Consider the following 12,815-nt stretch of genomic DNA (forward strand, 5'->3'; position numbering starts at 1 on the left):
ATATGTGTGTACTTTTTATCTTATAAAACAAATAGTTTTCCTTTGAGAAGAGCTGATATGATCCTATGATTTCTATAGCGTTAAACAGATCTGTTCCATTCCATTCTCTGACGCCGGTCTTTGTTACTCATAACATTCATCATTCATCCATGTGGTTACCAGTGTTCTGTGAAGAATACATTTTTTTTATCTTTTTTTGATAATAAAGGAGGCAGGTAAAGCAGCCACCCAGCTTTTATTGAAAAGCAAAAGTAACTATAGAAGAAGAAAAAGAAAAAGTTACAACAGTTAACAGAGATTAGATTAGAACAGGCCAATATGGCAGAAACAAAAGCTAACAAAAATAGTGAACAATACATTGTTACAACAGCGGTCATAGGAGTAACTCCCAGAGCAAGGATACGTGAAATTGCAGTATGACAGGCCATAAAGTTGAGAGTGCTCAAGGAGATATTACTGGAATTTCTCTTTTCTTTTTGATGAAATATGGAGGCAGCGACAAACTTCCCCCATGCTTTCTTAAAAGTCCAGATGATTCCAGAGCTGATCATATTACTGAATTTCTGAAACTAAAATGGATCATTTTTTCCTTTTTTTTAACAAAAAAAAGACTACTTTCTTGCTTTCTCAGAAGCTGCTGCAATGAAGACCTTTTGGATATTCACAGACAAAAGAAGTCTGCAAACATCAAATGGTGCAATAATACAAGGATCGTTCTGTACGTGCCAGAGCTAATAATGTTCTTGTCGGGTTAATGCCTGTCACTATAATCTATCGTCTAGAGAAACTTGTTCTAACAATAAACTGTCAGGAAAAGGGAACTTTTTCACCTGAATATATGGGGAATTACGAAATTGCATTGATGATAGGCTTGTCTTGGACTTGAAAGATGAGTATGGCCATTTATGCATTCTTTCAAAAAAAATTTAAACAAATTCAAACCTTTAATTGTTATTAATATATGCTTGAATACATTTTGATGTTTTAGTGTCATTGTGCTTCTAATACGTCGGCACCACTTTGTATTAAAACATTGTTCTCCCAATACACTCATCAAAGGACACCGTAGTAAAGCAAAAGTGATGAGTGTGAATTAAGGGTGGTATTCTTAGGTCCTGTTTGGGGGAGCTGCTGGCAGTAGAGCTGTTGGAAGTAGAGCTGTCTAAAGTAGAGCTGTTATAAAAAACTGTTTGCTGTTTGGTAACTACATTCGTAAAGTGATGTGGTACTTTGTTTTGTGTTTGGTAAACAAACTGAGAAAGTACTTTTATATGACAAAATTACCATAAAGGACATTGCATAGTATTATACAACAGAACATAATAAAACATAACATAAATTAATATATAAATATACGATATAGTATAATATTATTGTAATATAAAATAATATTATGTTAATATAGCATAATAGTAATATAATTATTAGAGTAAATTAATATTTAAAAATATAACATAATATTAAATTATTTAACATAACATATTAATGTATTATGATATAATGTAATATATATTATATTTATAGTATAATACAATAATAAAAATATAAAATATTATAATTATTAGTATAAATTAATTTCTCATAATATAACATAATATTAAATTATTTGAAATAACATATTAATGTATTATAATGTAATGTAATATAATATAATATTTATAGTATAATACAATAATAAAGGTATAAAATATTATAATAATTATTATAAATTAATTTTTCATAATATAACATAATATTAAATTATTTCAAATAACATATTAATGTATTATAATGTAATGTAATATAATATCATTTTTATGGTATATTACAATAATAAAGGTATAAAATATTATAATTATTAGTATAAATTAATTTTTCATAATATAACATAATATTAAATTATTTAACATAACATATTAATGTATTATGATATAATATAATATGATATTATATTTATAGTATAATACAAAAATAAAGGTATAAAATATTATGATTATTAGTATAAAATAATTTTCCATAATATAACATAATATTAAATTATCTAACATAACATATTAATGTATTATGATATAATATAATATGATATTATATTTATAGTATAATACAAAAATAAAGGTATAAAATATTATAATTATTAGTATAAAATAATTTTTCATAATTTCCCATAAAATAATTTTCCACGGTCCAGGGGCTCTTCTTCGTGGTCCACGCTCGAGGAGGACCTCAGCGTGGGCCGCGAGGTTGATGATAAAAAAAAACAATAGATTGATTTTGGAAGGTATGGAAAAGGATTAAAATTTTTTTCTTCTAAAATGTGGTTCAAGAAATGCATACAAAAATTGAAAAGAAAAATACCTTTGCTTACGGAAGGGAGTCTGACGGCTGGGGTTCTTGGCTCCAGCAGATTTTTAGGTTTATAAAGGGACAAACTATAAAATTATGTTATTTTAATATGGACATTTTTGTCAAAAATACAGCTTTCCGAAAAAGCTGAAACAGCTTCCTCCCAAAAGCTTCAAATTGGAGCTTCCTCCCAAAAGCTATTTTCAGCTTCCCGCAAAAGCTGAAACAGCTTTTTGAAAAATTTACCAAACACAGTTTTTCATCTAAAAGTACTCTTGGAGGGCCAGAAAGTGCTTTCTGGCCCTCCAAAAGCTCCCCCAAACAGGGCCTTAGCATGTTTTGCCTATATTATGGCCTATGCCTCCAATACGTTGCAGGTCATCTAGAATTGAATAATGCTAAACTAAGGCTACATTTGGCATCTTTCTTATTTTCTTTTTTAAACAATTTTAAAACAAAAATTCTATTTATTTTTCTCCTAAATTTTTGACAATGGAAATCTGTTGATGGTCATTGTTGTTTTTTAAGTTTTCACAACAAAAATAGAAAAACATGATTCATAAATCAAAATAGGAAATGCTCTTGCAGTATTTTTCCCATAGAGATGTTAACATGCAGATGCCTTCGATCATTACATGAAGGAGGGTAGCGTAATACTTGACATTCTTATACTTCTCGATTCATTCCAATACCATGATGCAGGATGTTGTTAATATTGACAATGATGTTGCTTTCATCAGGGGAAGAGAAGCTGCTTCAAATTAGGAGGAGCATACGAGGATGGAAGGACTAAGAGGAAAGAAAGAGGGAGGAACTTCTAGATAAAGCAAGTAGAGGTGGAACTAATGAGATAATATTTGCCGAAGGTTAAAAAGAAAAATAAATAATGAGAGTATTTGATTCTGTGACTCAAAAGATTATTTTTAAAAATTTATAAATTATAAAAATATTTTTAATATATAAAAAAAAGAACAGAATGCCTTTTCTGATCAAATTTCGTATTTTATTTTTAAAAATAGAAATCATAATAAGAAAAAAAATGTGATACCACCTCTTTTCCAAATAGTTCTTCTGCCTGTGGGCTTGGCCCTCCATCCAAGCACCAGCCCCTACCCCTTAAAGATGATTACTATGATCCTAGTTTGCTAGATTAATAATTTTTAAGTGAATGCTACAACATTAGGAATTATGATAGATGTTTGGGCTTGACCATAATCTGAATTTAATACCTTCCTCCAATTGGGTCCGTCAAGGGGGTCATAAGGTTTTAATTCGTGATACTTTTGGCGTTTTCACAATATCTGATAGCTACCCTCTCTCCCACGCCGAAACAAAACGGTTATTTGAAGATGCGGTCCCTGGGCACTGTTACCGAGGTCAAACCCAGAAAACAAACGGCCGTCCCTGTCGTGACCAAACCCGTTAGCCACCCAAAGCCCATTAAGGTGTGCCAAGTGTCCCGAATCCCCAAAGTTCTCCTCTCCCTGTAACGGAAAACAAACCGCCGTCAAAAGCCCTCTATTTCGCCGGCCCCCAAAGTCCACCTGGTCAACACCGGTCCAAAGATCACATGCCCTGCCACCGCTCCAACCCTCTTGTCGAAACGCGCGAAACCCACGCTATCTCCGTGAATTCATTCCGTCTCCTTTCGGGGCTCCGAATCGCCGGAAAACCCGAAACCCGGTCCCTTTCCCCAAGGGCATCGGGGAGCTCCCATGGCGGAGGAGGTGGGGTCTGGAGCTCGGGAGCACGACAAGGCCGATCGAGAGGCGTTTTCAGAGTCTTCTTCTCCTCCCCCTCTCCTCGGAGCTGAGGGAGGTGATTCCAAAACCCTCGCCCCTCCGGATTTCTCTGCCCGACCCGGCGGCGATGGAGGAGGCGCCGGTGACCACCGCTCTTTCTCGCAGCTCCTCGCAGGGGCCATGGCATCGGCGGCCCTGGTCCTCCCCGTGCCCGTGCTCGCCGTCCCCTGCTACATCGCCCCCGCCACGTGGCTCCCGGTACTGTTTCTTTGTCTTCTTCTCTTTTTTTTTTCCTCCGAATTCTTTAGTTCAACGTTATGCCTTTCTTGTGTATTATTTTTAAAACTTTGGAACAGTAGCTGGCTGGTTCTTCTTTTATCTAAAGAATGAAAAAATTGCACGAAACCTTGTGCCGATGAGCGTTTGTTATTGGAATTGGAGATAATTAATTATATATAATATATATAAGATAAATGACCAAAACGAACAAGAAAGTTCTTCCAAGAAGGTGGCTGTATGGAATATCTAAATTAATTCAGTTTATACAAACGAAAATGACTTTGAACTAGGACTAGGTCTTGAGGCCAACCAAAAGAGGCATAAAAAAGAACAGGTCAGACTGCTGCACAAGAACCCATCTTTTTGCAGGAGTTATCTCGAAACTGTTGTTCACTTGTTATCTTGCTTGCAAGCCTGCTGGTTTTAATGATTCTTCATGCAGTCCCATTTTATTTTAGTGGCAGATATGTTCGTTTGTCGCATAAGAGTCTCATCTCTTGCAGTAATGACAAGGAAGAAGATGTTAACTTGTCAGGTCATTGAATCTCTCATGGTGTGGATTATGCGACAACATGCTACAAGAACAAAATCCTGAGAATGTCATCATGCTATTTGTTTGAAAGTCTCCGAGATGTGAAGAGTAAGGATGAAAGTGTTGCATATTGTGTTTCTGCTGGCAAAAAGCTGGCCTGACACAGCATGAACTAGCATGGAAGATGCAGAAGCCTTACAACAACAACAACAACAACAAAAAATTCTAGTAACATGTAAAAATACCTACATTACCAAATTGGTTTTTAACTTGGACCGAATTTAATATTGCTGAGCTAGAATTTGGTTGTCTCTTGAATTATATAAAAAAAACATTGTTCTAAACCAATTGTGAAAATCTAGCATCATATTCTTCCTAGATTTATGTATCAAAAGGTATCGTCTCATGTACTCCACAAATTGTGATAGACATGACTCACCAATACAGGTATACCGCATAGAATAGAAGGGTAGATGAGTCAAGGTAGATTGTGCATTAGAGCTAAGGGCACATGTGCATATATAATCTCGAAAAAAATGATTATAGATGCATAAGATGATAAACCATATGTAAAATGACAATTATATGACTTTGGATGAAAATTCTGTAAATATGAAAATAGGAATGTGATGAGCTCCCATGAACCTACGATTTTATCATCATCAACTCCCTCATCCCTATCTAGTTCATTTGAAGGACCTCCTTGATTGCTTCTCAGTTCTTGATATTCATCTCAAAGGACCCAGACCTAAGGCACACCCTGTGTTGTAATTTTGTCTGTTTTTACAAGTTCATTTAAATGTAAAGCTTAAAAATGTCAATTAATTAATTTTCAGAACCCACAAGAACGAAAAAGGATTTTTGCATATATGCCCCTCCCAAATGGGAAATTGCATAGCCATCCATGCAATTAGATGGCATCCTCCAAACAAGAAGTGATGTGACCATATTACCTTACCATTATATCCCTTAGAGGTTTTTGCATATATCTTGTTCACAACTTGCTTTATTTTTTTTTTTTTTGCAAGTCAAAAGGTGAAATATTCATATAAAATATTAACTCCATTTCCAATATTTGCTTTAAAATATTTGAAAAATTATAAATAATTGATGTAAAATAGTTAACAAGCAAGTCAAGTATACCTTTTAATCAGACTAACCTAAGGTTATAATGATTTAAAAAAATGAAAGCAAAAATAATGGGGAGGGTGCAGATGCAAATTTTAGACTTTTGGAGAGGCATATATGCATTATACATTTCAAGGAGTAAATGTGCAAATAAGAGGTATTTTACGGGTATATGTGCAAAATTTCAAATAGGGTCTAGTCTTCAGTCAGTCTGATGTAGTATGATGATTTTGCATAGCTAGCACATCTAATATGTATATCAAGAATCAGATCATTTAAAACAGAAGGAAAAGAAAAGAAGAGAAATCTACCACAAAAGGCTTCAGTGACAGATTAACAAGAGGGATTGAAGTCTTCCTGGATTTAGGACCTACTACTTTAATGATAGGCCCTACTACTTTAATGAAAGGGCAACGACTAATCAAGGTCGAGAGAATAACAGCTTTTACACATTCTCATTTATTTATTACTGATGGGGCTTCTCATATCGGTTGATATGGATCAAAATTACTTGTTCAACATGATTTTTAAGAAATTCTTGTGCAAAATTCAATGTTTTGTTTGTAGGGCTGAGTAATTCCCAATCTTTTTTGGATTATTTTTTTTACAAGTGCTATTTCTCCAGTTATGTTTTATAAAGGAGAAAAAAATGAACTATGTGTACTTTGTGGTCCTCATATCTGGCTGGATGAATTTAGAAAAGGTCATCTGGATCCGGGATTTATTTGCCCATGTAGATCATTAGTTGCCAAAGTGGAAAAATATAGTTAGAGTTTCTTAACATTCAGCAATTATGGTTGATGCAGAGCCTCTTCTTGTTTAAAATGCTATCAAATGCCCCGGAAATGTGTAAATCCTTTTCTTTTAGTTACCCTACATATGATTTCATTAAACAAGCATGGACTCCTAATCATAGGTTCGGTTCACCATGTATTCCATGTCATTTTTCAATTCTCTTTTTCTCGATTTCAAGAAATTCTGTATGTTGTAAGTTATCAATGTAATGAAAAGTCTAGTTGATGAGTGCCCGAATTTTGCTATTCGTGAGTCAAATTTTCGTCTTCTTGCCTCCAATATTGTTGCTTAATTCTTGTTGTTTGAAATATTTAACTTGTCAAGAATTTGTACAATGTGATGTCCATAGTTGCAATACATATTCATTTTTGTCTTTTTTCCAGGGGCAGTTTGCAATGACGCATCAAGCAGTCTTGGCATCTGTCACAGCTCAGGCTCTGATGCAATTGCAAAAAGAATATCCTTCCTCCTCATCAGAATTTTTGAGAAATTCTGTACCACAACCTCAAGTATCCAATGTTACTCAGTTGCCATCACAAGGCCCACTGCCAGTAGCAGGGAACAATGCCTGTGCACCAGAGACAGAGCTGCCACCGTCATCTCCCCAGAAACCTCAGTTTAATTCTATTGTTGTAAAGACAAGCTTTGATGATGAAAAGGCAAGCTCCGGTGATGATTACAACTGGCGGAAATATGGTCAGAAGCAGGTGAAGAACAGTGAGAATATCAGAAGCTATTACAAATGCGCACATGCTGACTGTTCTGTTAAGAAGAAGGTTGAATGTTGTCGAGATGGTCGTGTCACTGAAATAGTTTACAGAGGTTGTCACAATCATGAACCACCTCTCAAAGTTAGAGGCTTTAGAGAGAGAAAGTCAAAGCGTGGTGCCTCTTCTGTGGTAAATAAAAACTTAGATCTTCCAGGAACAGAACTTAAGGAAGCAGTTCCTTCTGCATCTAAACTGCAACAGAGTTCTGGTAATGAAACCTTTGAACAAGAGTTGCCCTGCTCCCATGACCGCGAAGGAGATTCTGGTGTGAAGACTGAAGAAGATCTTGGTGATAAACCAGATCCAAAGAGAAGGCAAGTAGACAAGATATATTAATGTTTTGAATATTTGGTTCTAATGCTACAAGTTGTGCTTACAAGTTTCTGTTCTATGTGAAGCAGAATCAGTAAAAGCACCATGCTTCTTTCAGCTCCAATACTTAAAACCATCAGAGAGCCTAAAATTGTATTGCAGACAGCATGTGATGTGGGCCTAACAAGTGATGGCTACAGGTGGCGGAAATATGGACAGAAATTTGTGAAAGGAAATCCAAATCCCAGGTTTTGCCTCAGATTTATTATTTGGTTAATTTCTAATTTCTGCATATCCATCAGAATGGAATATGGAAAATTTAGTTGGATGAGACATTTTTTCATAAAGATCTAATCGGTTAGTTTTAACAAGTAAAGTTGCTGACATATATTAAAATGGAAAAAATGTGCTATGATGACTGTAGTTGCTACTTTACAACAAGCATTTTTCTTAGAAAGTTTATAAGTTGTTACTAACAATCTAACATCATGATTGTTGCTATAAGAATAAGTATTTTATTAATTGTTCATGCGGGATGCTTATATGCAGCTTACTCCAACCTCATGAGCAATAAAATAGTTCTCTATAGTGCCTAATATCTGGACTTTAACATGTTATCAAGGTATAGTGCTCTCATTTATTGTTTCCAAATCAAGATGAACATCTGCTTGATGGTGACCTTAAAATTGTTTGCTAGAACATAATATAGCATGCATACGCCCAATTAGATACGTGATTGGCATTTTTCTCTCTACGTATTGCATAATTTTTCTTGCAGGAGTTTAAATGGGTTGAGTACAATTATGAACGACTTTCGATTCAGGCTTGGCTGATCTTGGTTAAGGTTAACATTGAAGTTTGGGTCTACACTGATAGGCGACTGTAGTTTAGGCATGTTGCGGTAGTGTTTAATTCAAGTGTGCTAGACACTAAAAAAGAAATCATGTCAAAATTCAGTCACCTTTGCCTCAATTATAGTTCTGCCCTCGCATGTACACTGACATTAAGGGTCATGCAAAGGATAGAAGAACTCGTTCTTGCCAAGTGTATTTCTGAGATATCATGTTCAGGTGCATGTTGAGTTTCAGGTCAGCAATTTCATAATACTAAAGAAGTTTTTTTGGGAGAGACAATCCAATTGTAAAATTCAGAAACATGATCATTCAGTCTCTATTTACTAGCTTGACGTGCTTGTATGATTGGTAACCATACTAGTATGAGTAGAATAATTGTATCTTGCTTAGGTGAGAAAGTCTCCTTTTTTCTACCTTTCTTGTTCTTAGCAAGGACATGAATGGTTATAGTATTTTACTTGGCCTATCCTAACTGAAATTTGTGTTTGAGGATTTTTTTTCTTAGCTCTGTGAAATTGAAATGCTGTTTGACTTCTTCCCTGCAATTTGGAGGTCTCCTATTTTAAGTTAAAAAACCAAGGGCTGTTTTATGAGTTATAATGAATATATTTGAAGCAACATATCAAGGTTGTAAAGTTCAACCTCAAAACATGTTTCAGTTCCTTTGGATCCTATTCATGATAGCATTCAAAAGAAAGAAAAGAAAAGAGGAAAAACAGAAATGATTAAGATGAAAGAACAAATAACTGTTTTTCCCTTGAGTAACAGTGGAATAAGAGAACTAGACATTCTTGCTAGGGTCTTAATGAGGTGTCTCTTTTTCTTAACATTTATTCTTAGGTCAGATCAGTCACATGACATATTAATTTTGTGAGTTTGAAGTGGTCATATGACTTAGCCATTTCATCGTGTTGCCTGTTAATGAGGCCCAAGAAAAATTAGGTGTTGATGCGAAGAACGAGGGGTTTCACAATAAAATTCACGAGGAAACCAGAAAATCCTGATGAAACCAAAATATTAGCAATCAGAGGTTAGAGCATGAAAACTACATTGGTTGGCATGTTGAATCTCTTCGTATTTTGTATTCAAAAGGTAGCTAAAGAAATTGGGAAATCTGCAGACAAGTGTTCTGGAATAGCAAAGGCACTTCCATTACCAAAGAATTGCAAGGTACAGATTCCAATGGATATCAGTTGGGTCAACTTCTCCCTAACAATGTGAATGTGAATAATATTACGGCTAGAAGAGGAGGTCATTCCCAATAGTCAGCTCAGTAAGAAGGCTGATGATAAGGTACGCATGCAGGTATGCAGATACATCATTTCTGATCATGGACTATTCAGTTGAGCTAGTACCCTTCAAGTAGGATTGAAATCTCAATTCTACGATCACAAGATCAATAGCGGGCCTTTTAAACTGAGGATTCAAATGAATAAAGTCTAAAGTTGTTTAATTACAAAACTGATTTGAGCTGTACTACAAGTGTTGGGATCTTTAGAAATTAGACTAAAATCAGGCTTGTTTAAATTAAAAATTAGATTTTGGATTCAATCCTGGCCTGTTCTTAGAAGGTCATTAGTTGTTACTTGTGAGTACATCTTAACATTGTTAGTTCCTTTTGTTGTTGTTGTTGTTGATTTTTTTTTTTTTTTTTTTTTTTGGTGGGGGGGGGGGGGGGGTGGGGGGGGGCTCGAGAGGGTGGAGTTGAAAGAAGATAGCTTTTGTTAAATTATTAGGGTGGGGTGGGGGGTTAAATTATTAAATTTATGGAAGAAGTCTCTTTCAGTGTAGTTATTGGTCTGTTGTGCCCTAGCCAGTCTTGCAAGAAATGAGGGGTATGTCTTAGACTAATGAGGTAGTTTTTGATGGCCAAATTTGTTTTATTTGAGCTTATATCTTAGACTGCTTTTAGGAAAATTTGTTGCGAACCCAATTTAAGCGAGCATTGGGGAAACTCTTGTACTTAAGCATACAGGTCCATCTAAAATGTTCATTAGTCCAAACTGGTCACCAAGTATCGTTACTGTACCGTAAGTAAAACAGGAATAAGGTTTGTGTTGTTGTAAAGAAAAAGATAAATTTTAAATTTGTATCCATCACCTTCTAAACTCTTAACAAATTTTAGACAATTCAAGATTTATTTCAGAGGTCTCGGTGAAAAACATGTTTGTACTCTTAAAATTTTAATGACAAATTTATCTTTTTGCCCCTTTCTACCTATTTTGTTTGTTGCAATTATATAGTGCTGCTATACAAATAAAAGTGGAAGTTATCTGAGAAGTCATTTGTTGCTCCTGTAACCATTTCTGTGCCCCCACCTGTCACACAACCCGTGAAGGGAAACAAGAAGAATCATGTTTTTTTCTCGTTATTCCAAATATTGTACTTTTCTTTTGTTTTTAATACATGAGATTCTATTATATTCTTAATATATATAATATCAGGAGTCATGGGAAAGCACTGTAAAACAAGTCCAACCCATGCATACAAAATAAATAAATAAATAAATTCCACATTTGCAAATGGGTGTTGTGGGAAAGAGTCCTAGTTGCCTCGAAGTTCTTGATAGAGCCTTTGGTTGCCCATTTGAAAAATCTTTGGTTCAGAAGTTATGCAAAAGGCAAAAGCATATCTTCAGTTTTGACCTATTTGTGAAGATTTCTTTGGTTATCTGGCATCAAGAACTTGGCTGCAAATAGGTGCCTGATAGTTACACATTTTGTCTCGAGGTCAAATTAGGACATTTTAATGTGCAATCTATTTAAGCTAATTTATTGTAATCTATTTAAGCTATATTATATTTCCCTTAAGCCTAATCCTTCTCTTTAATGTGTTCCAGAAGCTACTATAGGTGCACTCATATCGGATGTCCTGTACGTAAACACGTAGAGAAGTCTTCAGAGGATGTGAAATCTATGGTCATAACATATGAAGGCAAGCACAACCATGACCTGCCATCCCTAAAAGATGGCAGTGATCCACCTGCGAGCGCTCTTCTTACTGCTGCTGCAACTGCTGTGACCAACTATGAGCAAACACAGAAAAACGATCCATTGTCATATGGAACACCCACAACCAAATGGTTGCCAGATGTGGATGGGAAGATAATTAATGAGCGGGCACAAGAGCTTGGAGGTGAGAAAGCAATAGAATCTGCCCAGACTCTTTTAATTATGGGATTAAGTTCAACTTCAGAAAATGTCGGCAGTAAAAATTCTGAAGGTATTCAGCAGCCTCGGCTAAATGGGAACTGTACGCTTCCAGTCCAAAACTCATGAATTGACAGGTCCATAAAGTTTATATCATTCTGTCGTATTTTCTTTTATTTTCACTTCTATTGGATGCCTATGTTATATAAATATGCTAGCTTCTGTACAGTTGCCGAGCATCTTATAGTTTTCCCAATATCAGATTACAAAAACATTTCTTGATATGTTTTGATCCCAAAAGAGTTATTTTGATTATGAAACCCATGCTCTATAACCTGTATATCTTTATTAAATGTCCCATCAATACCTGCATCAGCCAAATCAAACATGACTGGATTGTGTATACTGTTGGTGTTCCAAAAGGTGTTTCTTCTAATGTATAAAAAGACTTGAGAGATCCTTCAGGCTTGTTTTTCCATCAGTACATGCAACGAGATGGACTGGATGAGTGTGGAAACAGTTGCGAACAGATGTTGCACAGAATGCAGTGGACCCACTGCTAAAGCTTGTAGTCTAATTTTTCGGTGCATGTTCGACCATACATGGACCAAAATTATGCCAAACCATGCTTGAACTCTGGTTTGCATCACTACAACCAGAACCAAATGCTGCTTCGCAGGCGACAACTTTGTTACCTCTTCTTTGCATGACTACTAAGGAAGCCCATCAAAGAGACCGACGTCAAAGTAATTTCTTATTCCTCTGTGCTTCTGTTTTTCTGATGGGGGGGGGGGGGGGGGGGGGGGCGGGTATAAGGTCTTACTTGGCGAGGTTTGTTTCCCTCTGTTTGCTTTCCACGTAAAGGCAGCCCTGTGATCTCTTTTTTAAGATTCTGTTGCACATTTTTGGCTGTTTGGCGCACCAAGTCACCA

The 12,815-nt window shown here is 35.5% G+C and overlaps 1 protein-coding gene across 1 annotated transcript; it reads left to right on the forward strand.

The window, feature by feature from the left end:
- Window positions 1–3,748: 3,748 nt before the first annotated feature.
- Window positions 3,749–12,167, forward strand: LOC103710430 (putative WRKY transcription factor 4). The gene is made up of 4 exons (XM_008796128.6): window positions 3,749–4,322; window positions 7,182–7,882; window positions 7,970–8,128; window positions 11,574–12,167. The coding sequence occupies exons 1-4, from the start codon at window positions 4,038–4,040 to the stop codon at window positions 12,010–12,012; spliced, it is 1,584 nt and encodes a 527-aa protein (XP_008794350.3). The 5' UTR covers window positions 3,749–4,037; the 3' UTR covers window positions 12,013–12,167.
- Window positions 12,168–12,815: the final 648 nt, after the last annotated feature.

This window comes from Phoenix dactylifera, chromosome 11 (genome assembly GCF_051530095.1).
Source record: "Phoenix dactylifera cultivar Ajwa chromosome 11, Ajwa_hap1_PhDact_Kaust_v1.1, whole genome shotgun sequence".
Classification (NCBI taxonomy): Eukaryota; Viridiplantae; Streptophyta; class Magnoliopsida; order Arecales; family Arecaceae; genus Phoenix; species Phoenix dactylifera.

Excerpts from the sequence above, each read along its gene's own strand:
- LOC103710430 (XM_008796128.6), top strand. The coding sequence starts at position 4,038 with ATGGCGGAGGAGGTGGGGTCTGGAGCTCGGGAGCACGACAAGGCCGAT. Across the intron at positions 7,883-7,969 it reads AAACCAGATCCAAAGAGAAG|AATCAGTAAAAGCACCATGC; the intron begins GCAAGTAGACAA and ends TATGTGAAGCAG. Across the intron at positions 8,129-11,573 it reads AAAGGAAATCCAAATCCCAG|AAGCTACTATAGGTGCACTC; the intron begins GTTTTGCCTCAG and ends AATGTGTTCCAG.